The 24,236-nt window shown below is 37.8% G+C and overlaps 6 protein-coding genes and 1 non-coding gene across 10 annotated transcripts in view; 3 read left to right on the top strand and 4 right to left on the bottom strand.

Annotated features, from left to right (window-relative positions):
• Positions 1-1,489: 1,489 nt before the first annotated feature.
• On the top strand, positions 1,490-3,531 carry LOC111478480 (transcription factor bHLH133-like). The gene is made up of 7 exons (XM_023122756.1): positions 1,490-1,676; positions 1,764-2,205; positions 2,281-2,409; positions 2,498-2,563; positions 2,741-2,806; positions 2,907-2,969; positions 3,195-3,531. Exons 1-7 carry the CDS (start codon positions 1,561-1,563, stop codon positions 3,297-3,299), a joined length of 987 nt encoding a protein of 328 aa, XP_022978524.1. The 5' UTR covers positions 1,490-1,560; the 3' UTR covers positions 3,300-3,531.
• A 111-nt stretch (positions 3,532-3,642) lies between these two features.
• On the bottom strand, positions 3,643-7,904 carry LOC111478428 (phosphatidylinositol/phosphatidylcholine transfer protein SFH3-like). Its single transcript, XM_023122681.1, has 15 exons — positions 7,495-7,904; positions 7,054-7,189; positions 6,503-6,764; positions 6,312-6,411; positions 5,954-6,220; positions 5,763-5,840; positions 5,580-5,681; positions 5,457-5,506; positions 5,262-5,361; positions 5,107-5,157; positions 4,918-4,995; positions 4,533-4,653; positions 4,091-4,437; positions 3,933-4,007; positions 3,643-3,834 (listed from the first exon to the last, which is right to left on the bottom strand). Exons 2-15 carry the CDS (start codon positions 7,079-7,081, stop codon positions 3,817-3,819), a joined length of 1,677 nt encoding a protein of 558 aa, XP_022978449.1. The 5' UTR covers positions 7,082-7,189; positions 7,495-7,904; the 3' UTR covers positions 3,643-3,816.
• A 468-nt stretch (positions 7,905-8,372) lies between these two features.
• LOC111478499 (thioredoxin domain-containing protein PLP3B-like) lies at positions 8,373-10,692 on the bottom strand. Of its 3 annotated transcripts, none has more exons than XM_023122781.1 (9): positions 10,593-10,692; positions 10,363-10,464; positions 9,980-10,054; positions 9,853-9,900; positions 9,461-9,603; positions 9,305-9,377; positions 9,149-9,210; positions 8,777-8,874; positions 8,373-8,703 (listed from the first exon to the last, which is right to left on the bottom strand). In XM_023122781.1, exons 2-9 carry the CDS (start codon positions 10,444-10,446, stop codon positions 8,603-8,605), a joined length of 684 nt encoding a protein of 227 aa, XP_022978549.1. In that variant the 5' UTR covers positions 10,447-10,464; positions 10,593-10,692; the 3' UTR covers positions 8,373-8,602. The 3 variants fall into 3 exon arrangements, with proteins under 3 accessions (XP_022978549.1, XP_022978550.1, XP_022978551.1); XM_023122782.1 differs by having other exon boundaries at positions 10,363-10,458; positions 10,593-10,689; XM_023122783.1 differs by having other exon boundaries at positions 10,363-10,458; positions 10,587-10,659.
• A 569-nt stretch (positions 10,693-11,261) lies between these two features.
• Positions 11,262-17,417, bottom strand: LOC111478452 (protein HYPER-SENSITIVITY-RELATED 4-like). The gene is made up of 2 exons (XM_023122718.1): positions 16,163-17,417; positions 11,262-11,568 (listed from the first exon to the last, which is right to left on the bottom strand). The coding sequence occupies exons 1-2, from the start codon at positions 17,321-17,323 to the stop codon at positions 11,290-11,292; spliced, it is 1,440 nt and encodes a 479-aa protein (XP_022978486.1). The 5' UTR covers positions 17,324-17,417; the 3' UTR covers positions 11,262-11,289.
• LOC111478907 lies at positions 12,280-12,415 on the top strand. The gene has a single exon (XR_002717573.1). It is a non-coding gene; the product is annotated as a small nucleolar RNA Z247 (small nucleolar RNA).
• Positions 16,097-24,236, bottom strand: part of LOC111478507 (vegetative cell wall protein gp1-like) — a 446,768-nt gene continuing 438,628 nt past the window's right edge. Inside the window, exon 2 of the mRNA XM_023122800.1 lies at positions 16,097-16,160. The gene's annotated coding sequence lies outside the window, so the exon portion shown is untranslated. The remainder of the gene's footprint in view (positions 16,161-24,236) is intronic.
• Positions 20,699-23,924, top strand: LOC111478438 (abscisic acid 8'-hydroxylase 3-like). 2 transcript variants are annotated; one of them, XM_023122698.1, is made up of 9 exons: positions 20,699-21,265; positions 21,603-21,927; positions 22,015-22,164; positions 22,248-22,499; positions 22,629-22,715; positions 22,841-22,919; positions 23,163-23,269; positions 23,372-23,490; positions 23,598-23,924. In XM_023122698.1, the coding sequence occupies exons 1-9, from the start codon at positions 21,021-21,023 to the stop codon at positions 23,701-23,703; spliced, it is 1,470 nt and encodes a 489-aa protein (XP_022978466.1). In that variant the 5' UTR covers positions 20,699-21,020; the 3' UTR covers positions 23,704-23,924. The 2 variants fall into 2 exon arrangements, with proteins under 2 accessions (XP_022978466.1, XP_022978465.1); XM_023122697.1 differs by having other exon boundaries at positions 21,603-22,164.

Genomic DNA, 24,236 nt, shown 5'->3' with positions numbered 1-24,236 from the left:
AAAAGACTCAACTTTGTTTGTTTGAAGTCGAGTCTCTATAGACCTCAACAGAAGTTTTATGGTGTACTTTGTTCAAGGATAAAGAGTCTCACGTCTACTAATTAAGAGGTTCATTATGAATTTATAAGTAAGAAACACTATCTTTATTGATACAGATCTTTTTGAGAAAACCAAAAACAAAACCATGAAAGCTTATTCTAGCTTATTCTTAAAGTAGACACTATCTTATCATTGTAGAGGTTAGTGATTTCTATCAGATTTGAACCTCTAACTCATATATACCATAAATTTTAAGTAATCGAACAAGATGGGCTATGTGGGTATTGTGGGGTGAGATAGAAAAATTATGTTTGAAAGTCATTTTTATTGTGCGAAAATTTCGATTCTCAAAATGAGAATAAAAACATAGAAAAATTGAACCCTTTTGACTCGTTATTAAAGATGAACCCTAAAGAAGAACATTTTTAAGGATGAAAATTTGAGATGCGAATGAATACTCAATCATATCCTCGTCTTGCTTTACAAATATTGGATGAAATAAATATACATTAGGTTGTTTAAAGTAAGCTGATCAAAAAGCACACCAAAAGAGAAAAGAATGCAAAAGTTGCCGATTACTACGTGATTAAGGGAAGATCAAAATCATTGGTTAACCTTTCCCTACCATTTATCAAAAGTTAAGAACAAACTGAAATCTTGGAGGAAAAACAAAACAAAACAAAACAAAACAAAACAAAACCTTAAAATATCATATGATAACAGCACCATCTTCATCCAGTGATTATGTTCATCACAACAAGAGAGAAGAAAAGTTTTTCCAGTAATATTAAGCTTATATAATAACAACCCATACCCTTGATTTCCGCCTTAAGTCTCGGTCCAAAGGATGAAAGATCATATTCGTGACAGGCATGACCTAGTACAACACGTATAGAAAGTGGATGTACGAGATCTCTCATCGATTGGAAAAGAGAACGAAACATTTTTTATAAGAGTATGGAAACCCTCCTCCTAACAGTCCCCTCAAAGAAAAATTCAAAGAAAACAATAGGTGGGCTTGAACTATTATAATGGAACTAAAAAAAAGAGCATGAACGCATATTCTATTAACAACCCATGTGTAACATTTGGTAAAGATGTCGAGATACGAAAAAGTCTCGTGCCAATGAAAATGTAATGGTTCATTTAGGACAATAAGGACAATAATGCATGGTGACATGATATTGATATCAGCCAAAATAGAGGGTAGATAGGGTTCTTGGAAAGAAGTTTTATATATATATATATATTGGAAATGGGAAGAGAGAGAGAGAGTAGAGGGAAGTTAATAATAAACAAAGCATCCACCCAAAGGCATCCCATTAAAAGCATTAAGGTTTTTGTTGTTATCCTGAGTCTGCAAATTATTCTGTTTTCCTTTTTCTTTTGAGCAAATGTTTTTTTGAAGAACTTTCATTCCATATGATACTATAAAGTTGGAAAAGAAGAGAAAAGAAAAGGCCATTTCATCTCTCCTTTAATCATTATATTCACTACTCTCTTTCTAGGTCATACATACCCATGGAGTCTGCTAATCTTCAGCATCAGCTTCAAGAACTATTCGTTGGATATTCCTCTTTGGTATCAGCTCCAAGAACAGCTCCCATCACTCATGAATGCAGCCCCAACATCATTTTGTAAGCCTAAATCACTTTCATCATGCATGCAAACCTCAGAATTTTCATTCATTTTTCTCATTTTTTGGTACACATATGGTCATGCAGGGATGGAGATTCCTACAATAACCATTATTTGGTGGATCAAAGCATACCATGTTCAAGGGAGAATGAGAATGAGAATCCATTGTTTAATTTCTCATCAACTTACCAACAAGAACAGCCCAATGAACAGCAGCTTTCAACTCTTTATTCTTCTCTTCAATCTCCTGCAAGCTATGGAGGTTTCCAAGGGCTATCAGCTGGATCCAACCCCAATTATTACAGGAATAGCAGTACTTCAACGTTGGATTTGTTGTCTTCTTCATCATTTTCAAGCACCATGGGCTACAATTTACAGGCTGCTCATCGTCATATGGATTTTCTCTCAAATTATTCAAGTGGGTTTAACAAAAACAGAGCGGTATTTGGCTATGCTCATCAGAATCATCATGAACATGTGCAAGATTCAATGAATAATAACAACAGCCCATCAAACAGCTCCAACAAAGTTTGTATCTTTTTTCATGTTCTTCATATTCTTGTCTTTTGATCCTAGGAAGCTACTAAATTGCAATTTTTACAGGCTTCATCAGTGAGTGTTGGAAGAGCAAAGAGGCCAGCTAACAGCTTGTCTGTGCCTAAAAAGTGCAGTAATAATCCAGAATCGAAGAAGTCCTGCTCCTCCTCCAGATCTTCATGCCCACCATTAAAGGTATGGTTTTGAATCCAATTTAAGAACTGACCCTTTTAAGTGTTTGTAATTATAAAGTTTGGTTAATGAAATTTTGATAATCTGGCAGGTGAGAAAAGAGAAATTGGGAGACAGGATTTCAGCACTTCAAAGGCTGGTTGCACCTTTTGGTAAGGTATATATATATATTATATATAAACCCTTTATCTTCTACAATGCTTTCCTTTATCAGATATTCAGAACCCACTATGCTGTTTTTGATGCTTAAAATAACCCCATTTGCCCATAACTTTGTTACAGTTTTTTTACCATTTGATTTTATTTGAAAACAAAAATTAACAATCTTTTTCAGACTGACACTTCCTCAGTTCTAACCGAAGCAATAGGCTACATTCAGTTTCTTCATGACCAAGTCGAGGTGATTTAATTCTCTATCAACCCGATACGATCTTCGTTTGATAGTCATTTAGTTTTTAGAACGACCCGCGTTAGATAACTGGTTTCTTCATGGTGTGCAGACTTTAAGCATGCCATATTTGGCGTCCTCTCAGAGCAAACCCTACCAAAAACAGCAGCAGCCTGTAAGATAATAAATATTGTTTTACTCATAAACTTCTTTCATAATGTGAATTTGTTCGTATTCTTAGATCCTATTTTACCACTTCTATGTACTTTTTTTAATAGATATAAAATAAGATAAGGTTTTGTTTTATATGTTTGCTCTTTAGGAACTGACAATAAAAAATAGATTTTGTAGTGAAAGGAACCCTAGAGCATAGATTTATCTGAAGTTGTCAAATTTGCAGGGTTTGATCGAGGAGGATGGAACAAAACCAAGGCAGGATCTTAGAAGCAGAGGGCTATGCCTAATGCCTCTTTCCTGCGCATCATTCATTCATGGTTTCGATTGAGAGAGAGAGAGATAGAGAACAACCCATTGCATGATGAAAGAAAGAAAGAAAGAAAGAAAGAAAGACCACAATTCTTGATGAGAATTTAATGGGGTTTTTCTTGTTGCTGTGCTCGTTGTATAGCCTGTTCCAGTTCAGTTTAAGAAAGAAGAACAAGTGTCAATAATGGTTGTTTGGTGGAGTGAGTGAGATCATTTTCAAATAATAAGCTTTTTGATTGTATTTCCCATTTTCAAAGCATTTGCTTTGTAAAACACAAGTGTTGCAGCATTTCATTTCTTGCAGAAACTTCATGAATTTACATCCCCCGTTACTTTTGAGGATGGGATTTCTTCTTCTTTTGGTTAATCTTGGACGGATTCAGTTTTACATCAAAAAATAAATGTGTACATAAAATTTTAAACAACTCCACCAGAAACTTTTTGATTTACATTTTCTGGTTCAAACACACAGAGAGTGCAGAGACGGCGTTCGGGGCGATTGCCCAACTGCTGCTCATGGCTGCCATTTCATCCCTTCACCAGCGGAATGGAATCTGCATACAATAAATATCCCAACCAAAATTTATGCGAACATCTCTCTCACATGTAAAACAATGATATGGTTGTTGGTCAAGTAGTAGTAGAGGATTACCAGTTTCTTCTTTTTCTTCCTTTTCTCAATATAAGCAAAGATCTCTGCTTGTCTAGCCACTGTTTCCTCCAAAACCTATGTAAACAACTACTGATGATCACTGAGGAAAAGAGGTAAAAAAAACTATGCAGCCAAGTTAAAGGAATAGTAACTGATACCTTCTTGGATGTGGTAAGCTCCTGTTCAAGGGCTTCAACGCGGATCATTGTAGCATTCAGAAGCTCCTCTTTCTCGCGAGGCATGTCAGCAGGTTTATTGCATAGGTTATTCACTCTCTCTTCCAATTCAGCCATGCGTTTTACGGTGGACATGTAATCAGGCAATGGTTCAAATAAAGGTGGCTGACCCTGACCCTTAAAAATCGGTTTGGAGTATATGGAGGCATTAGAGAGCTTCTTTGGCATGGTGCGAGCCAATCTCACCGTAGCAGAAATTCCCATTATGAAGGCCACAATAGTAGCAAGAACCTTAGATTTAATACCCCCAGGGCCTTCCCCTGAACCAGCTATAGGAAAACCCATTGGTGCAAGGAGGAGAAAAATTATCTAAATGCTTTCTACAATGTGAGATGAAATTGAGTAACTAAATAAAATAATATACCTTTGGAAGAGGCAGGCATGTTCTTTTCTGACACCATTTTCCATGTAAGATCCACAGATTTATCAACCACCGGGACACAATCCTCATTGTAAGGTACTTGAATATTCTTGATAATCGGAACCTATCATGTTTTTTCTTCTGTCAGCTAAGCTATCTCTAGAGAATAGATTCTACCAGCAAAGAAATTCATGAAAATCATGAGTTTATCGTCAACCCATCCAGTTTGAAATCTTCTATCACATGCAATGATCAAACCCACCACCAAGGAACAGAGATAAATCGAGTCTGTATTATACTTGCTTGTAATTCTAGAGGACATTAGATTCTTACATCCTAGACTAAAAGCCATCAATATCAAACAAATCCTGAATTCTTGCACATTTACCTCATGGAGAGGAGAGAGTGGTGAATACTTCAAATGAGAGATGGAGCAGACACCCTTAACATCAGGTGAGTGATTCCCCTACAGAACAAATACCAAAATAATTCATCAATTATGAAGAACTAAGAAGCAAAATGGAGACTCAAAAGAAGAAACCAGAAAGACAAAAGTTCGAAGCTTAAGGAAATAAACCATGTTGTCCCCAGATTTACTTGAACATTTATGATTTCCATTGTTGACCATCTGCAAGTCCATCAATTATTTTTAAAAAACTAAGCAACGGTAAAAGTCAGATGCCCATTAATCAAAGATGGAAAACAACATTTTGTGGAGATATCAATTGGGACCTTTAATATATTTGGGTCCTTCCATGGACCTTTATCAGAACGCATGCATCCTCCTTGATCGGCGCAGGTACAGGTGCCTCCGAGAAACTCTGGCAACTCACTGGTGCAACATATATCAGAAAAGTCTCAAGCTAATCATTGGAAGAGTGAAGTTTATACTATTCGTGAAAGTTTACTGACTCTTAAGAAGCATACCTGGAATCAATAATTTCCAGCAACTTGCTTTGGTATTTATTTCCAAGAACCTGGGCAAGTCACTAATTAATTACCTGTGCAACATTCAACTCTGAAAAACAGATATCAGAGAAGAATATTTACATTGATCTTTGCAGTGGTTTTTGGATCTAGAAAAGATTTTACAGTATTCCACAGGATTCTAAATCCGGAACCGGCATTAATGATGAACATACGATTCAAGGTCTGCATTCACGTTTAGTCACAGATTTGGTAAAGACAAAAATGAACATTACATAAAACTGAAAACCAAACGTTCCACAATACCTCTGGATAGTTCTCGCCATCTATTTTCTGAAGGCGGGAGATGAGCTCCCGAGCGGTCTTATTGAAGCTTTTAAGTCCCTATCAAATCAGTTTTACATAGAGAACAAGGGCCTCAAAATTTATTCAAAGTGAGTGCCCATCAGTATCATATACTAATTATTCCCTAGAAATAGTAATTTGGACATACGTACCACTCCTTGGACATCCAAGATTGTTGTGCTTTGATCTATGTGCTTCTTGGAAGCTATTGAACAGGCAGGAAACTTGACCGTGAATGTCCTCTCAAACTCCCGTACATGGTACTTGAGATAGCGATCAAGATCAGTGACTTGCATTAACTTTGTGGAATCCACCTTTCCCAACTTCTCAATGTATACTGGCCGTCCTTCCTTATCTACACCATGGTGCCCTTGAGGATAGTAATCTAAGACCTGATCCAGCTCCTCAAATACAAAATCCTTGAGCAGAGACCAAAAAATTGAAGAAATGTCAGTGAGTTCAATTCAGGAGTTCTAAAATCAGGTAATTCTTATACACTACGTCAAATACCTCCATTATGGTGTCAGCGCCAAATTCTTTACGCCACTGGAGCATGTCAGACCACATTTGCTTTGTTTTCTCAATATCAAACTTCCTGGCCTTCATGAATCTATGTCCAAAGGAGTTTTTTAAGACTACAACATAAAAACTGAAAAGAAAAGTAAAAAATACATATGGTTCTGGTTGATGATCAACAGAACCTGAGCATCATGTGATAGTCATCATGCTTGGCAGGAAGCAGTTCCTCCAATATTAACACTTGGCGAAAGGCATCAACAGCCTGCATCTCCTCTGTGTCGCGCACATCTTCAATTTCCACAGATGCGACTTTACTACTTCTCCTGCCCCTTCTTATCATAGAATGTCTGAACTTGGAGGAGGCACTAACTGCCTTTTGCTTGAAGGACCCAATGGATGAATTCTTTTCATCCTCGGAGTTCTCAACATCAGATCCATCAAGAGCTGTAAAAAAAAAGAATGGGAGATTATCTTTTATAATTTGAAACTATCCAATCAAGTTATCTATGTTTTCAATCTATTCAGCTCCAACAATCTCTTCCCTGAAACCATCCAATCTATGTTTTCAATGTTCATTCATCTGAACATTCTTGCAAAATTCTTGTATCCAAAACGAAAGATTCATAACCGAAACTGGGAAAGATTCATAACGGAAAGAACAATAAAGAAAAGAAAACGAGGAACGGTTCATAATGGAAGAACAAATAAAACCGAAGGGATTGGAAGCATATACCTGGTTTGGAAAAGAACGGTCCGGACATAATGGTGTATTCTCGGGTTTGCTAATGGAAACAGGTTAGCATCAAAGAGACGAATCAAGCACTCATATCTAACAATATAAGATTTCAATTCATCTCCTAATGCCCGGCCTGCAAAAAAAAAAAAAAAAAAAAAAAAAAAAAAAAAAAAAAAAAAAAAAAAAAAAAAAAAAAACCCAAACCAATATCAAGATCTTCAAAAATCATAACAAAAAAATCAAACCCCACTTCAAAAACTTCCGATCTTGAACCTAAACGGCCACAAATCTAAACGAAAACGCGAGAAACAAACGACATTAAACAAAATGCATATAAAAAAACATGAAACTAACAGGAAAGAGACCTGAGAGAGGCGCAGAGAAATTACGAAGGAGAGAAAAGAAAGGGAAAGAATGAGAGAGGCGCAGAGAAATTACCAATGAGAAACGCAAGAAGGAGTAATGTGAGGGGCAGGAAAGCGAAGTGAGCGGCGAGGGGGGAGATTAAATGGAGGGAAGAGAAAGAAAGAGGGGGTTGAGAGAGAAGAAGATTAGAGGATTAGAGAGCATAAGAGAAGGGGGCGATTGGGAGGAGAGAGAAAGGGGTTTGTTTGGTTACTGATAATAGAAGAGAATGAGATTTGTTGTTTCAGAATCAGAGCCATTGACGAGGTCGCCCCATGGATATCCATCGATATCTTAACAATATTGATTCCGGCGAAACGCCAGGGCCTTCCTCTCCTACCTTGCCCTCTATGCCCAACTACCTTAACGTCTCCTGGATCTTTCCCGGCAAATAGATCTCCTGTGTGCTGCTCCATTTTTCTCTTCCCTACACCTGCTTTCTTGTGTCGCCACGCGCCTACACCCTCAATTTGACTTCCTCATACTCTTTTTCTTGTAAATTATTTTATTATAGATATTCATTTTTAAATAAAGTTATTTTTGGGCTATTATTTTCACAATGAAAATAATAATAATAATTTAATTTAACTACCAACAAATTAAAAAAAATTATTCGATTTAAACGCCAAAATTTGGTATACTCCTTAATAACTAATGAATTAAAGTTTAATAATTACATAAAAAAAACAATTTTTTCCATTACCAGTTTATTTTCTCAATTTTTCAACTTTCTATTTTTTTGGGTTTTTTAAAAAAAATCACATTCAATTGAATGTTAGTTTATTTAAGTCTTGACTTAAAAAATAAGAGCGTTTAAATTCAATTCGTCCATGAAATTGCTGTCATCTAATGAATTCTAAATGATAATTTCATTAAAAAAATAATATTTTGAGATAATTAAGAAAATTATGTTTTTAAATATGAGTATAGTACAACAATAATTAAGATATAATTCAGTATTTGAGGTCAAAAGTTCGAGCCCCATGCTCTCCGTACAAAAAAAATAATTATACTTCAATGACAATAGCTTGTAGACTATGTTTGATTTGGGAGTTCACTTACAAAATACTCAACATGTTGACAGAACATTAATTTCTACACATATCTTTGTAATTTAATGAAGGCAAACAAACTCTGTTGCCTAATCTGAGTCGGAATCGACGTTGGTAGAAGATCTCACCGCCTTTCGCCTACTTTCGTCGTACTCGTCTTCCTCTTCATCCTTTTTCTCACTGATGAAACCTGTATTTTGAGTCTTTAGTCAGACAAACGCCATTGTTGAGAGTTAAAATAACGCATTTGATAGGAACATCACCTTTCTTTGTCAATAAAATTTCTAGTGTCTTTGTACTGAAATCATCTTTTCCACCTAAATCTTGGAACCCAACAAGCCTATCTGTAGCAATGCCTTTCCTGCAGCCAAAGATCAACGTCCTTCAAAGCAGATTCTTACGCACAAACCCACCAGACTTAGAACTAGACATAAACAGTAGTTTTTTTAGCTCTCTAAACAATACTCGGGTCACATTATCACGATCCGAGTATCTGAGGCTGTCTTTTATGCTATTTACCTTTTCTAATGACTTATTAGCAACCAATAGAGTGCTCTACCTACCCTTATATGATGCCTTCCACAAACTAAAAAGGTATGCCTACAAGAATCAATGGGCCAAGGAAATGATGTTACCTGAAGAGAATAACACAAGGCAAAGTCTTGATTCCAAGTTTGGTAACAAAGAAGGGTGCATTCTGCAATTTGCTTTTAGATGATTAGCCACTACAAGTTCTTCACATGGTTCAGAAAGAGCAGATATTGCTGTTAGACTAAACGATTTATACTGACCTCTGCATCTAGCTTGATGAATTTTGTGTCTAAATGTTTTGGTGCAAGAGTCTTCAAATGCTTATCCATAATCCTAAGAACGAAGGATCCAATGTGAGACTTTTACAATATAAGCATCAATTGGATTAGTAAGGGATTTGAAATTGAAAGACTTACTTGCAGCGGTAGAATTCATGATGATAGAAGTGGCAAATCACTTTTTCACTCCCGGTGACTTCTCCCAAAAAGTCTCCTTCAGTTATTTCTCTGTATTCCCCATGCCCTTGTCTCTTCATTGCTTCCCTCTTCTCAGCTTCCTTCTGCTAAAACAAATTATAATATAAATGTATGAACTATTCGTGAGAGTTGGCAAAATGATCCTGTTTTTTCAAAGGCTGAGAGTTTGGTACACACAAATCAAAGTCTCAAGTTCCATGGTAATGGGAACTTAAACAAGAAAAACACTTTTTGAGTCTCTGAAAACTTTACTTGGCGGCTCATGAAGTACTGTAGACTGCAGATGATGATAGTAATGGAACATATATAAACAATTATACACAAACTCAGACCTTGAGAGCTGCAATTCTATCTGCATGCAATTTTTCCAGCTCTGGATCCTGACCCAGGTAAGCAAACATTAGCGAAAATCACGAGCATTAATATGCATTATGGAAAGGCCCCAATCAATAAACCTACATCCATCAACTCGTCAAGGTCAACTTCCTCGTTGTTAGAATTTGATGTCTGAGATTTCTCTTGAGCAAGCAATTCCTGTAAAGTCAATAATGTACTCATGAAACCAGTAAAAACTTCAACCCTACTTCCGGGCTCTTAACGATTCCCAATTGTCCATAAGACGTATCAATATCCTGAATGCAATTTTTGATTTTAAGATAAACAAAAGTGGGAGAATAAGACCCAAAGAACTACCGTTTCCAGATTCATGTAAAGGGGGAAGAAGAAGAAGCAAGAATCACCAATAAATATAACCCGATCGCCATTCATATCTTAATATGATGCTGGAAAAATAGATCTGAATAAAGAAATCCAACTTTGCAAGGGCGGATTGATGGGAATACCTTTTGATAATCACGAGCAGCAGCGGCCATTACATTTCCAAATGCTAAATTTGAAAGGGTCGACTTCACGGTGTTCGGGTCCATCTTTAAACCACTCTGTGTCCGGAAAAGATCAAATAAGAACAAGGAACAAAAAAACGAGTAGAAGGAAATAAAATGTTGAGAGCGCAAAGCTTTCTAGTGATCAGAATTGACAGAAAGATTTTGAAGCCATGAGATCTGACCCTTACTTCGCTCCTCGTGTGTGGAGAAGTAAGTGAAGGATGTTCGAGGATTCCAGTCGAGGGCAACCGATTATAGGGCGCACATCGGTTCGGTTTTTCCGTCTTCGCCCAAATCCAGATCGAACCAATAACTTCGGTTTTCTAACACAGACCAAACCAATGTTTATCCAAGAATAGAATCGGGTTCGGTTTGTAGACTGATCGAATTGGGTTTATGTATTTGAAGGACTGGACCGAACCGTCTGCGTTCATCGGTTCTTTTTCCTCTTTCCGTGGATTGCTACCCTTACTGCCCTAGAAGAGTAGAATGGATATTATAATTTCTAGAAAAACCAAAAAAAAAAAAAAAAAAAAAAAAAAACACACACACACAGCCATATTTAATATATTATAATTACTGAGAGTTCGTCTAGAAATTAGATTTAAGTTGTTTACTTGTAAATAGGCAATGGAACCAAAATACATTATATTTAATATCTCTTTCATGATTTTAACTAATTTCATTTATTATGTCATAAAATATTATTAAAATCTGAAAGAAAAATCCGAAAAAATTTAAAGAAAATAGTATCTGTATGTATTATAAATTTGTATATATATTTGGGGAAGAGTTATACATTATAAGTTTCCATATATATTTTCAGTTATTTTATATTCTATATATCCAAAAATAATAATAATAATAATAATATAAAGTTGGGAGTTATTTTATATTCTCCGCCTTCTTCTCCTTCTTTTCTCCATCTTCTCGGATTTTGAGCTCCGCTTCTTCTTTCTCCCGTTCTTTAGCTTCCAGAAACTCCATCAAATGCCTTAATGCTTTGTCACTGTCTTCACCTTTCAGCAGCTGCTCCGCCACCGCCGCCGGAGTCACTTTTGTGCTCAAAATCCGCTCCTCAATCTCGCTAAACATCTCGTGATTCTGAATCCCAAGGTAATTGGAGGCCAGAAGCCGGAACCCACAAGGGCTGCAATACGACATGTGTGTTAGAATTGGTCAATCCATTAGAATAGCTTGAAGTTGGTCATGCCATAAGAATAGGCTTACTTCGTTAGTTTCCTATGAAATCGGATCTATTAGTTAATCTTTTGCCAATATAAATAGAATATGTCCTCAATAGTGTGAAGCACAGTTTTGCATAAACTTGATATGGTATCAGAGCTCAAATAAGATCCACGAGATCCATAGCCTCTGCTGTTAAACATGTCAATCCCAATCAACACAATGTCTTCTCCGTCGATCAGTCAGGTGATTAGTGTTAAGCTTACACAAGAAAATTATCTACTGTGGTCTACCCAAATCCTTCCCTACTTGCGTAGCCAAAACCTTGTTGGTTTTGTGGATGGATCCATGCCTGCACCAAGCCAGACGATCGCCGTTGAACCAAGTGAAGAAACAGGGAATCGCAAAATTATCATCAACCCTGAGTTCACAGTCTGGTACCCCCAGGACCAGCTGGTACTCAGCCTCATCAACTCATCAGTCACTGAGGAGGTTCTCAGCACGATGGTTGGAATCACCACTGCACGAGAAGCCTGGATTACGCTGGAGCGACAATTTGCTTCCACATCTCGAGCAAGAGCAATGCAGATCCGTATGGAACTCTCTACTATCCAGAAAAAGGACATGACAATTGCTGACTACTTTCGTAAAGTAAAACATCTTGGTGATACACTTGCTGCCATTGGCAAGCGAATAGAGGATGAAGAACTCATCGCCTACATGCTGCAAGGACTTGGTCCAGATTATGATCCTCTAGTCACAAGCATTACAACCAGAACAGATGTATACACTGTCAGCGACGTGTATGCTCACATGCTGAGCTATGAGATGCGGCACTTGCGTAAGGGTACATTTGAGCAACTTTCATCTGCTAACAATGTCAATAGGATATCCATTCGTGGAGGTGCCAATGGAGGTCGAGGTAGTCGCGGTCGTAGTCGTCAGTTAAATAGTGGTCATGGACAATCAAGGCGTACTGTGAACAATCCTGGACGTCAACCATCAAAGACACAAAGCAGCTCAGGCATTGTCTGTCAGATTTGTGGTAAGCCCAATCACGATGCTTTGCAATGCTGGCACAGATTTGATCAGGCATATCAAGCCGAAAATAATCTCAAACAAGCAGCTTTGGCAACTAGTGGATACACTAGTGACACAAACTGGTATGTTGACACTGGAGCCACAGATCATATCACCAATGACCTAGAGAGGCTTACCACCAGAGAACGCTACACTGGCACCGACCAAATTCAGGTTGCAAATGGCGCAGGTTTGTCTATCTCTCATATTGGGAATTCATTAATTTCTGGTTCATCTCTTGTTCTGAAACATATCCTATATGCTCCTAAAATCAATAAGCACCTAATTTCAGTACAAAGACTAGCATCTGATAATAATGCTGTTGTAGAATTTCACCCAAACTATTTTTTGGTTAAGAACCGAGTCACGAAGAAACTCCTGCTCCACGGTAGATGTAAGAATGGCCTATACGTTCTACCGCATAATTTCAGTCAAGCCTTGCTGACAGCCAAACTTTCGAAAGAACAATGGCACAGAAGGCTAGGGCACCCTGCATCTCCAATTACCATTAGAATTCTACAAGATAATAATTTAGCTATAGATACTAATATTCCCTCTTCCTCAATTTGTAATGCTTGTCAATTAGGGAAAGCACATCAATTGCCATTTGGTTCTTCTCAGCATGTATCTACAGCACCCCTTCAATTAATTCACACTGATGTATGGGGTCCATCCATTGCGTCAGTAAATAATTCCAAATATTATGTTTCCTTTGTTGATGATTTTAGTCGTTATGTTTGGATTTACTTTCTGAGATGCAAATCTGATGTTGAGTCTGTGTTCCTTCAATTTCAAAAACATGTTGAAACTATGCTAAATACCAAAATTCGCTCCGTCCAATCAGATTGGGGGGGTGAATACCATCGGTTACACAATTATTTCAAATCCACAGGCATTGAACATCATATCTCCTGTCCTCACACACACCAGCAGAATGGGTTAGTCGAAAGAAAACACAGACACATTGTAGAAACTGGCCTTGCTTTACTCGCTCAAGCCAACATGCCTCTATCCTACTGGGATGAAGCTTTCAACACAGCTTGCTTTCTTATAAATAGAATGCCCAGCCGAACCATACAACAAGACACACCACTTCATAAATTGTTTGGTAAAAGTCCAGACTACTCCATGCTTAGGGTGTTTGGCTGTGCTTGCTGGCCTAATTTAAGGCCTTACAACAACAAGAAACTGAGTTTCAGAACTACTAGATGTATATTCTTGGGTTATAGTTTTTCTCATAAGGGATATAAATGCTTAAATAGAAGTACAGGACGTATTTACATCTCTAGAGACGTGGTTTTCGATGAAAATATTTTTCCTTTTGAAGAATCTAAGCCACCAAACAAAACCACAAATCCACATCATCCTGTTCTACTTCCAGCCTTAGCCAAACTTGCTAGTTTTTACACTGAAAATGCTCTTACAGATATTGAACCAGTTGTTAGTAATTCCCATATGAATGATGGTCAAACTGATAATATTGCTAGTGACAACTTGTCTGGTGTCAGCTTATCTTCTGCAGATAATACAAGAAGTTCAGAGGAAATTGCAGAATATGAAGCTGAGAGCAGTTCGATCAATGCTCAAAACCAAACTCATGAACATGTGTCTGATCAACCAACTGAAGCAGCTAGTCAACATCCAATGCGAACAAGGTTGAGAAATAACATTGTACAAGCTAAACAATTCACTGATGGAACTATCAGATATTCAGAAACCTCAAGAAAATTCGCAAGCGCTGTAACTATCACAACTCCGATCATAGAGACTGCTACTGAACCTCGAAACCTGCAGGAAGCCATGCAACATCCAGGATGGAGAGGAGCAATGAATGATGAGCTCTCAGCGCTAAAACGAAATGCCACTTGGGATCTAGTTCCACCCAAACCTGGAATAAATCTCATTGATAGTAAATGGGTGTATAAAGTGAAAAGAAAAGCAGATGGGTCAGTTGAAAGATTAAAAGCAAGATTAGTTGCCAAAGGATTCAAGCAAAGATTTGGTGTTGATTACACTGATACTTTTAGCCCTGTGATCAAACCGTCAACAATCAGGGTCATTCTTTCGCTAGCAGTAACCAAGGGCTGGAATATGAGACAAGTTGATATCCAAAATGCATTTTTGCATGGAATTCTGAAAGAGGAAGTGTACATGCGACAACCACCAGGATTTCAAGACTCAGCCAAACCAAAGAATTACATATGCAAGCTCAAGAAAGCCCTTTATGGCCTGAAACAAGCCCCAAAAGCTTGGCATTCAAGGTTGACTGGAAAACTTATTGAGTTAGGCTTCAAGGCTTCAGTAGCTGATTCATCTCTTTTTATTCTCAAAAACAGAGAGATAACTATCTATATGCTCATCTATGTTGATGATATAATTATTGTGAGCTCCTCTGATCAAGCAACCGAAAGGTTGATTCAGAAATTGAAAATAGATTTTGCAGTAAAAGATTTGGGTGATCTTGAGTATTTTCTGGGTATTGAAGTCAAGAAAACACGAGATGGTATCATACTGTCACAGAGACGATATGCTTTAGATTTGTTGAAAAGAGTAAACATGGAAAAATGCAAACCTATGTCTACACCAATGGGTTCTGCTGAAAAATTATTCAGAGAACAAGGAATACCCTTATCAGCTGAAGAACAATTCAAATACAGAAGTACAGTGGGAGCACTACAATATTTGACAATGACTAGGCCTGATTTGGCATTTGCTGTCAATAAAGTGTGTCAATATCTTCATACACCTACTGATGCTCATTGGGGTGCTGTGAAGAGAATTCTTCGTTATGTTAAAGGCACACTAGCATTAGGAGTGAAAATTCAGAAATCAACCATGATGTTGTCGGGGTTTTCTGATGCTGATTGGGCTGGTTGTCCCGATGATCGACGTTCAACTAGCGGCTTTGCTGTATTTCTTGGAGCAAATCTAATCTCATGGAGTTCCAGAAAACAGGCTACAGTGTCAAGATCAAGCACCGAAGCAGAATACAAGGCCATTGCGAATCTTACTGCAGAAATGATTTGGATCAAGTCATTACTGAAGGAACTGGGCGTGTATCAATCAAAGGCTCCTCGCCTCTGGTGTGACAACCTCGGAGCTACATATTTAACTTCAAATCCAGTATTTCATGCTAGAACGAAACATATTGAAGTTGATTTTCATTTTGTTCGAGAACAAGTAGCACGTAAAGCAATGGAAGTTCGGTTCATTTCATCAAGTGATCAAGTAGCTGATATCCTGACAAAACCACTGTCTAAAACTCCTTTTACTACACATTGTAACAATCTCAACATGTACAAGACTTGTTGGGATTGAAGGGGACTGTTAGAATTGGTCAATCCATTAGAATAGCTTGAAGTTGGTCATGCCATAAGAATAGGCTTACTTCGTTAGTTTCCTATGAAATCGGATCTATTAGTTAATCTTTTGCCAATATAAATAGAATATGTCCTCAATAGTGTGAAGCACAGTTTTGCATAAACTTGATAATGTGAACATGAACGTCCATTCTTCCCGGCCGGAGCAACGCCGGATCCAATTTCTCTTTACGGTTCGTCGTGAATATAATAATCCTCTCGTCACCGCAGCTCGACCACAGCCCGTCGATGAAATTCAACAACCCCGATAATGTCACCTGCGCTCTTCTCCTCGTAGACGATGCGCCGTCTTCTTCGGTTCTCGACTCTCGATCTTGGAACTCGATTGAACAATCAATATCCTCCACTACTAAAATCGAACGATTCGACATTCCAATTAGCAATTTCCTAAGATCAGAATTACATTGGATCTCTGTTAATTCCAAATCATACACATCAAATTTCAAGTAATTCGCCATTGCTGCAATCAAGCTCGATTTCCCTGTTCCTGGGGGACCGTAGAGTAAATACCCTCTCTTCCAGGCCTTACCCACCTTCCTGTAAAACTCCTTCCTCTTCACAAACCGTTCAAGGTCACTCAGAATGAAGTTCTTGATCTCAGAGTCCATGGCGAGCTTCTCAAACGTACTGGGATGATCGAGATTGGTCGGAACCCATAAATTCGAAATGTTGCCGAACATTTGACGGTAATCGAAGGTGAAGATCTTCAGGGTTTTGGTCTGCTGCTTGATCTCTTTGGCCTGGTGGAGAATGTGGGGTAAATAGGATTTGAGGACCATGTCTCTGTGTTTCTTATGAAAACAGAGCTCGAACGATCTGACGGTGGATCGGAAGGGCAAACGAGCGTTGTGGAAGTTCTGTCCCTCGATTTGGCTACAGACGAGGACCCAGTGAAATTGGACGCCATTGAAGGTGTCGGTAATTTCCTGGTTGCTTTCCATTGTAGTGGTGATGCTATCTTCCTTCTCGGGCTTGGAGACTTTGAGTCTGTGAGTGGAGGGGGAGACTCTGGTGGCCAAATAGGTGTCGGCGGCGTCGTAGATTTGGTTGGGGTCGAGGCCATCCCTCTCGTCGATGACCATGGTGAGTTGGGAGGAGAATCGGTCGAAGATGTTAAGAAAGGCATTATAGAAATATGATCGGAGTTGGGGCGGCAATAAGTCGTTGGCGACGGAGCGAGCGAGGACGACGGTGGCAGCGAAGGATGCGGCGGCAGTAAGAAGGGCCTTGGCATTGGCGAGATTAGCTTCGGCGGTGGAGCTGTTGGAGGGCATGGCTGATGGATGCTGGAAAATGAAGGCGAATGAACCAGAGAAGTTGAGGTAGAAGGAAGAAGAAGAGTTTTGGAGGTCAATAGCAATGGTGTGGGTGGAAACAAAATGGAGTTTCTTAAATAAATGATTTTTTTTTTTAATTTTTTTAGTGCACTCCAACACTCCACCAAAAAAAATTATTAAAATTATTCAATAAAATTCTAATTTTTAAAATTGTTAATGCTTTGTTTAGAAAGCATATTAAAATTATAGAATGATTTTTAAAAAATATTTTTTAAATTAACACATTATTCTTTGTGAGTGTTCTAATTTGATTTTCAAAAAACATTTGAGAGAGAATGAAATTTATAAATTATAAAAAATGTGAGAGATTAACACCAGCACTTAATGGTGGGACCCTGACGTGTATCCCAAGGTATGACTTGAAGTCGCCGACGCGCCGTTGACTAGGGCAGGTCTCCTTTTCTGTGGAAAAAATCCAAGCGATTTTTCTCCGTTTATTTATTTATTTAAAATGATTTCTTCCCTTGGTTTTAATTTTAGGCTTTAATTTCCATTCATTTATTATGATATTTTTATGTTATTTGATTTAAAAGAAAAGTTAGGAAAAAAAATTCTTATATTTGGTATGAAATGATAGGATCCGACCAAAACAATATTAGATATATTACCTTTTATTTAAATTTGTAAGTTCTGAAAAAAAATTACTTAATAGTCAAATTTATGTACTATTCATCACGTGGAAAGAAACTAGTTTATTATTTGCCTTCTGAAAATAAATAAATTTTAATTTTGATGTTGAACGTGAGTAGTGAGCCCAAGTCCAGATCTAATTAATACTTACCGCTTTGTCACTTTCGTCGCCTTTCAGCAGCTGTGTGTCGCGGTCATGCTCGTCTTAAAAGTGCGATTGTGTCACTGTGCTCCGCCACCTCCGCCGGAGTCACTTGCACCTTTTTTTTTTTTTTTTTTAAGTTCCACTTTAAAATAAATAAATAAATAAATAATTGTAAATTTAAAAACGGGTTTTCTTGGATTTTCAAGTTTTAGCATCTTTCTTATTCAATTGGTTTATAACATTTTGGGCCTCTCTTTCAACAATTTACTCTCCCTATGAATTTAAATACATATATAACGTGCATTTTTTAACTCTTTAATTTGGGAAAAAATATCATTAAAATTTAATGATTTTTTAAAATGTTGGAGACTAATAAACGAATACGCTTATAAACTACAAAGTCGAAGTTAATACACAATAACCATCGGTAGAATTTTCACTTGTAAAAATCAAATTGCGACAAATTTTAAAATAAAGAAACTAACTTGTTTAATAGACTAAACTATTATAAATTTAAAAATTTAATAAAAAAGCTGTCAACATAACAAATAATTAGATGATGCACCAATCATAAGCTTCAACAATTTTAAGCGATACAAAATTAATGTCAATTTAGAGAGGGGAAAGCAGGAGTTACCGAGTTTATGGAGTTTCATGATCACCGTTCCCTCTTTCCATTCCCTGCCGCCAGTTTATATAAGTGAGGTTAAATAACCAGATTCACTAACTTTCATATATAACCAATAATAATAAATAAATAAATAAAACTAATTTAACTTTATGGAAAAAGAAAGAAATGTTTTTTTATAGTAATTAATTTATATACAATCTGAATTTTAAAAATATTTTAAATATCCTAGTCAAACTCCACTCCAGGAGAGGGGGAAGAAGATGTAGCTCCGAGACACTTGAATTTAGCTAAAAATGCAGCTTCCACCTTCACAAATATAGCAAAGCAAAATTAGCGATCATTATTGGGAAGAACATAATACATAAATAAATGATACCTTCAAATATCCGAATAACAAAAGAGAAAGAAAAGTGGAGGGAAAAGAATTAATAAATATTTCCATTTCAGCATTGATCATCTGTTATAGTATAGATAATTAAAGATTAGAACAATTTGTCCCATCATGCTATCAAAAGTCGCAGAGCGCGCACACACACTCAAGGAAAGATTGAATCTTTCGTACAAGAAATCAAAGAAGGCATATATATCAAATTAGATTTTGGAACAGTTTTGATGGAAAATTTTGATTCTTTCTAATGGAGGAGGAGGAGGAGGAGGAGGAGGAGGAGGAGGAGGAGGAGGAGGAGGAGGAGGAGGAGGAGGAGGAGGAGGAGGAGGAGGAGGAGGCGGAAGTTGATGAGCAGTGAGGAGAGAGAAGGAGAGAATAATTGGGGAAGGGCAGATGTAAGACAGGGAATCCAACGAGGTTGAGAACTTTGAAAAGAATATGTTATTGGGTAGTTGGTTGGAAGTTGGGACCCTTGAAAGGAAACACACACAGCAGCAGGCCACCGAAGCAAGGAGGTGTTATGGGCATGGCCGGCCACAATACTACAACCTGTCCTTATCACCCTACTTTCAGAGTTGTTATCATCTTACGTTAGCACAGGGTAACAAAGTGCTGCTACACACCCATTTTAATGGCCTTTTGGATCCTCCTCTTCTACCATCGTTTTCATATATAAAAGTACTCACAGACCACCTGACCCCGACCTCGACCCTCCAAGAACCTACCACATGGGCTTCCCCAAGTATCCTTAAACTCTCAATGTGGGTCCTTTCGATTTCCATTTCCATGACCATCTTCTATCGGAATCTCCAACACCCACCCCTCCCACTAGGCTCATAATAAGGACATCTCAGTCAACCCACCTTTTAACATGTAACTCCCACAAAATTTATCAATCCTATTCTCCTGTACAGTTCAAGATCAGCTCTCCATACTCATATTCACCTTTCAAAATCAACATGAAAAAGACTTCTTCACTCTTCCTTTTCCTTTTCTGTTTCGAGGTGGAAAAAAAGGCGAAGTCTTTAACTGTTGAGATAGGATTTGGGAGGGAGAACACCTCATGTTTGGTGTTCCAACATGAATGGATATGAAATCGCATCCTCGGGCTGGTTTTAGAATCAATCCCCACCCAGATTGAGAAAGAGAAAAAGTAGGCTCGAAAGAGGGAGAGAAAAGAAGAGGCAATGATTAGAGGACTCCTTAATAATCAAATCATGATAACAATAACCTCATCACTACAATATTTTCAAAACTCGATTATCACAGCCCCAAAATTACCCTCCAATTGAGAAATAAAATGAAAGACAGCTAAATAGAAAAACCAGAACAAATTGTAAATTTAAAGCCAAATAAAAATGCTCAATCTACAAGTATAAGTCTGATTGATCTCCATCAAATGTAATGTTGGGTGGGCATCTAAGGAGTCTTCAATTATATATTAGAAGCATTTAGTTTGACCCCATATAAACATCAAATCCATATATCACAATCATAATTATAAAAGAAAGTGACCGGTTATTTGTCCACTATATGATAAATATATTCTATCGGAAAACAAACATAATAGACCCCAACTTGAAATAAAGATTAAACGCGGGTGGATATCATATAATGTGTCGTTTTTATGGAATGGATCTTTCCATTTTCATGCCTAAGCATCCAAGGATATACATTGGCGACCATTTAAATATATACCACATATTGTCTTGTTAAACACTCTGGCCCTCCCTCCTTATATTTTATATATTGCAGCATCTTGGAAGAGTAATCCCATCCCATTGGAACCATTTATTGTTTTCATCAAGAGTCAACAGAGTTTGTTGGCGAAAAGTTGAAGATGTTGTGGAAGGAGGAGCTTGTGCTCTTAGCTCAAAACTATTTTGACACTACGACAGTGGCGGCAGTTCTTTCCGTAGGTATTTTAGTGTTGGTTTCGAAAGTTTGCTGGAGACAGAGGAGCAAGAATGTTGGAGGAATTCCTGGTCACTTGGGGTTACCCTTTGTAGGGGAAACCTTCTCTTTTCTTTCTGCTAATAACAGCACCAGAGGGTGTTACCAATTTGTCAGGCTCCGCCGGTTGTGGTTAGTGGTTCTGTCCCCATGGTGATTATGGATATTCTTTGTTAGTCTGACTTCTAATATTCCTTTAATATGATTCCAATTTTCCTCATTCAAGGCCAAGTTTGAACTATTTCCCTAAAATTTGTAATCTTTTACGTGATTCCTTTAGCTTCTAATTTGATAATTTTAGAACTTTTGATACAAAACTAGACTTGGTTACCGTCCCATACGAGTCAACTCCATTGAATTTTTACATTTGACGACTGATGGGAGTTCCATGTATACATATGTATGCATTAGCATATACATCCCGGGCAGTTTAGAACATGGAACTGATGGCTGTGTGAAACTAAACCAGGCATGGTAGGTGGTTCAGGACAAGGCTATTTGGAAAAATCCATGTGTTTGTTCCAAGTGCAGAAGGTGCAAAGGCAATTCTTGCCAATGATTTTGTCCAATTCAACAAGGGATACGTGAAATCCATGGGCGATGCTGTTGGAGAGAAGAGTTTACTATGCGTTTCCCATGAGGACCACAGAAGGATTAGGCGTCTTCTGGCTGATCCTTTCTCTATGACTTCTCTGTCTAAGTTTGTCAAACAATTTGACGACATGCTCTCCAAAAGGCTACAGAAACTAGTAAAAGATGGGAAAAGTTTTGTACTGCTTGATTTCAGCATGAAGGTTATAGAAAATAAAAATATAGTCATCTTTCTCAAACATGTCTGTTTGACTTGGCAGCCAACATATCTTACGTTATGTGATTCGCAGATAACATTCGATTCCATGTGCAATATGCTAATGAGTCTAAGAGATGAATCTACACTCAGACAGATTGAAAAAGACTGTACAGCAGTCACTGACGCCATGCTATCTTTCCCATTCATGATTCCAGGAACTAGGTACTACAAAGGCATCAAGGTACATTGATACACTTCAACTAGGACTTTCTAGCTTCCTTCAACTTTAGAAGCATATAAACTCGTCATCAACAAAATGTGCAGGCACGAAACCGACTAATGGAAAGGTTAGGAGAAATAATATCCAGGCGAAGGAGGGGAGAGGAGTCACCAGAAGACTTCCTGCAGTCAATGTTGCAGAGAGATTCGTATCCTCCGGATCAGAAGTTAGATGACTCAGAGATAATGGATAACCTTTTGACACTGATAATTGCAAGCCAAACTACCACAGCTGCTGCTATGATGTGGAGTGTCAAGTTCCTGGACGAGAACAGAGAGGCCCAAGAAAGGCTGCGGGTAAGATCCATAACCTGTTAAGTTATCCAAAGAAAAGTTAACAAAGGTTACCCATAATCCACTGCTCTTCATACTTTCATGCTGAGTACTCCTGTGGAATGAATACTAATGCCCATTGCAACTCTCCAGGAGGAACAGTTGTCAATTCTACGAAAGAAGGAAGATGGAGAACTACTTACTCTTGAAGATCTTAATAAAATGTCCTTTGGTTCAAAGGTTATAATAAGCAGCCTAAGTTTGTTTTTATTTTGTAAGAAGTGTACAGAGTGCTTCAGATTGTAAATAATTCCATGCACAATGTACTAACAGGCCGCTGACAACTTAATTCATATGCATTGCAGGTCGTCAAAGAGACGTTGAGAATGTCCAATGTTTTGCTGTGGTTTCCTCGTGTGGCACTAGGGGATTGCAGATTAGAAGGTACGTTCCTCCTGTTACATTCATTCTCTTTTTGATATTTCACTAATGGAAACAAATGAACAAGATTTTCTATTCTACCGTAGGAAATGAAGATGACTCCTGTAGAACTATTTCTCTGCTAGAAATATACACATACGTATACAGAAAAGAATTATATTCTATTTGTAAATCGATAGACAGGATGATAAAGAGTTTTTGAACAAATTGGGACCCCCTCCAACGCATTTTGAACGTGGTATGCAGGTTTTGAAATAAAGAAAGGATGGCATGTGAACATCGATGCAACATGCATTCATTATGACCCAGATTTGTACAAGGACCCCATGCAATTCAACCCTTCGAGATTTGATGTATCTACCTACAATCAATCACTGTTTCTTCTTGTCCCNCCCCCCCCCTCTCTTCAGCTACTAAACCTATATTGTTCATGCACCTACGGGGCATAACTTCAGGAAATTCAAAAGCCATACAGTTTCATACCTTTTGGATCTGGACCCAGGACCTGTCTCGGAATCAACATGGCCAAATTAACAATGTTGGTCTTTTTGCACAGGATGACTGGAGGGTACAGGTGAGTCTGTACATTCCTAAAGCAGCAGGCATTTCATCCCGTTCCAAGAACTAATTCCGAACTTCCTCTTCTTATCCTTATCATTATTTTGCCTTTGTATTGTTTAGGTGGACGGTTGATGATCCAGATCCTTGCCTCGAAAAGAAGGCACATATCCCTAGGCTGAGAAGCGGCTGCCCCATTACTTTGAAGACCTTGTACGATGGGACATAAGCATAGATGTGAGAAATCTCAGGTACAGGTAGGAGAAGTGGCAAGATTCTAATGCATGGTAATGAGGAAGCAGCTGGATAATATGTATCATCATGGCCTCTAATTACCCACTTTTTTTATGCTTCGCTTAAAAGTTAACCAGAAGAGAAAAAATAAAATGAAAAAGTGAACTTTGCAACATTGCAGTGGGAACTCCTCACTTTATGATGTCCTTTTTTTTTTTTTTTTTTTTTTTTTTTTTTTTTTTTTTTTTTTTTTTTTTTTTGATATAGAACTAGTAGTGGAGTCTATATAAAATTCTATATATTTTGACAAAACTAGGGTAGGCAAGAGTTATTACTTGGCACGCACTCCTTAAGATCCGGTTATCTGTTTGGTTTGATTTGGCACACCTATAATGGCTTCCCTCTAGATCCCCGTCTGTCTTGACTCCGTGGTTTATTTTCTGCTTAAGGTCCAAGTATATTTCTTTTTAAATACTCTAATCTCTATGATTAATATGTGTAATGCTTGATAACGTTATTTACAAAGTA

The sequence above is a fragment of the Cucurbita maxima genome, unplaced genomic scaffold (assembly GCF_002738345.1).
Source record: "Cucurbita maxima cultivar Rimu unplaced genomic scaffold, Cmax_1.0 Cma_Scf00004, whole genome shotgun sequence".
Classification (NCBI taxonomy): Eukaryota; Viridiplantae; Streptophyta; class Magnoliopsida; order Cucurbitales; family Cucurbitaceae; genus Cucurbita; species Cucurbita maxima.
The sequence above is the reverse complement of the archived record's forward strand: the minus strand, read 5'-3'. Positions and strand labels throughout refer to the sequence as shown.

What these genes read in the sequence shown, in the direction of transcription:
- LOC111478480 (XM_023122756.1), top strand. Translation starts at nt 1,561, where the DNA reads ATGGAGTCTGCTAATCTTCAGCATCAGCTTCAAGAACTATTCGTTGGA. An exon ending in CTTCATGCCCACCATTAAAG is followed by an intron (nt 2,410 to 2,497) that starts GTATGGTTTTGA and finishes ATAATCTGGCAG; the next exon opens with GTGAGAAAAGAGAAATTGGG. An exon ending in ACCAAAAACAGCAGCAGCCT is followed by an intron (nt 2,970 to 3,194) that starts GTAAGATAATAA and finishes TCAAATTTGCAG; the next exon opens with GGTTTGATCGAGGAGGATGG.
- LOC111478428 (XM_023122681.1), bottom strand. Translation starts at nt 7,081, where the DNA reads ATGTCCGGACCGTTCTTTTCCAAACCAG. An exon ending in CACTCTCTCCTCTCCATGAG is followed by an intron (nt 4,654 to 4,917) that starts GTAAATGTGCAA and finishes AAAACATGATAG; the next exon opens with GTTCCGATTATCAAGAATAT. An exon ending in AGCTTACCACATCCAAGAAG is followed by an intron (nt 4,008 to 4,090) that starts GTATCAGTTACT and finishes TTGTTTACATAG; the next exon opens with GTTTTGGAGGAAACAGTGGC.
- LOC111478499 (XM_023122781.1), bottom strand. Translation starts at nt 10,446, where the DNA reads ATGGACCCGAACACCGTGAAGTCGACCCTTTCAAATTTAGCATTTGGA. An exon ending in CTGCTCGTGATTATCAAAAG is followed by an intron (nt 10,055 to 10,362) that starts GTATTCCCATCA and finishes TTGACTTTACAG; the next exon opens with GAATTGCTTGCTCAAGAGAA. An exon ending in CCTTGTGTTATTCTCTTCAG is followed by an intron (nt 8,875 to 9,148) that starts GTAACATCATTT and finishes CTTTGGCTGCAG; the next exon opens with GAAAGGCATTGCTACAGATA.
- LOC111478452 (XM_023122718.1), bottom strand. Translation starts at nt 17,323, where the DNA reads ATGCCCTCCAACAGCTCCACCGCCGAAGCTAATCTCGCCAATGCCAAG. An exon ending in GAATGGACGTTCATGTTCAC is followed by an intron (nt 11,569 to 16,162) that starts ATTATCAAGTTT and finishes ATTCTAACACAC; the next exon opens with ATGTCGTATTGCAGCCCTTG.
- LOC111478438 (XM_023122697.1), top strand. Translation starts at nt 21,021, where the DNA reads ATGTTGTGGAAGGAGGAGCTTGTGCTCTTAGCTCAAAACTATTTTGAC. An exon ending in GGTACTACAAAGGCATCAAG is followed by an intron (nt 22,165 to 22,247) that starts GTACATTGATAC and finishes CAAAATGTGCAG; the next exon opens with GCACGAAACCGACTAATGGA. An exon ending in AGGGGATTGCAGATTAGAAG is followed by an intron (nt 22,920 to 23,162) that starts GTACGTTCCTCC and finishes CGTGGTATGCAG; the next exon opens with GTTTTGAAATAAAGAAAGGA.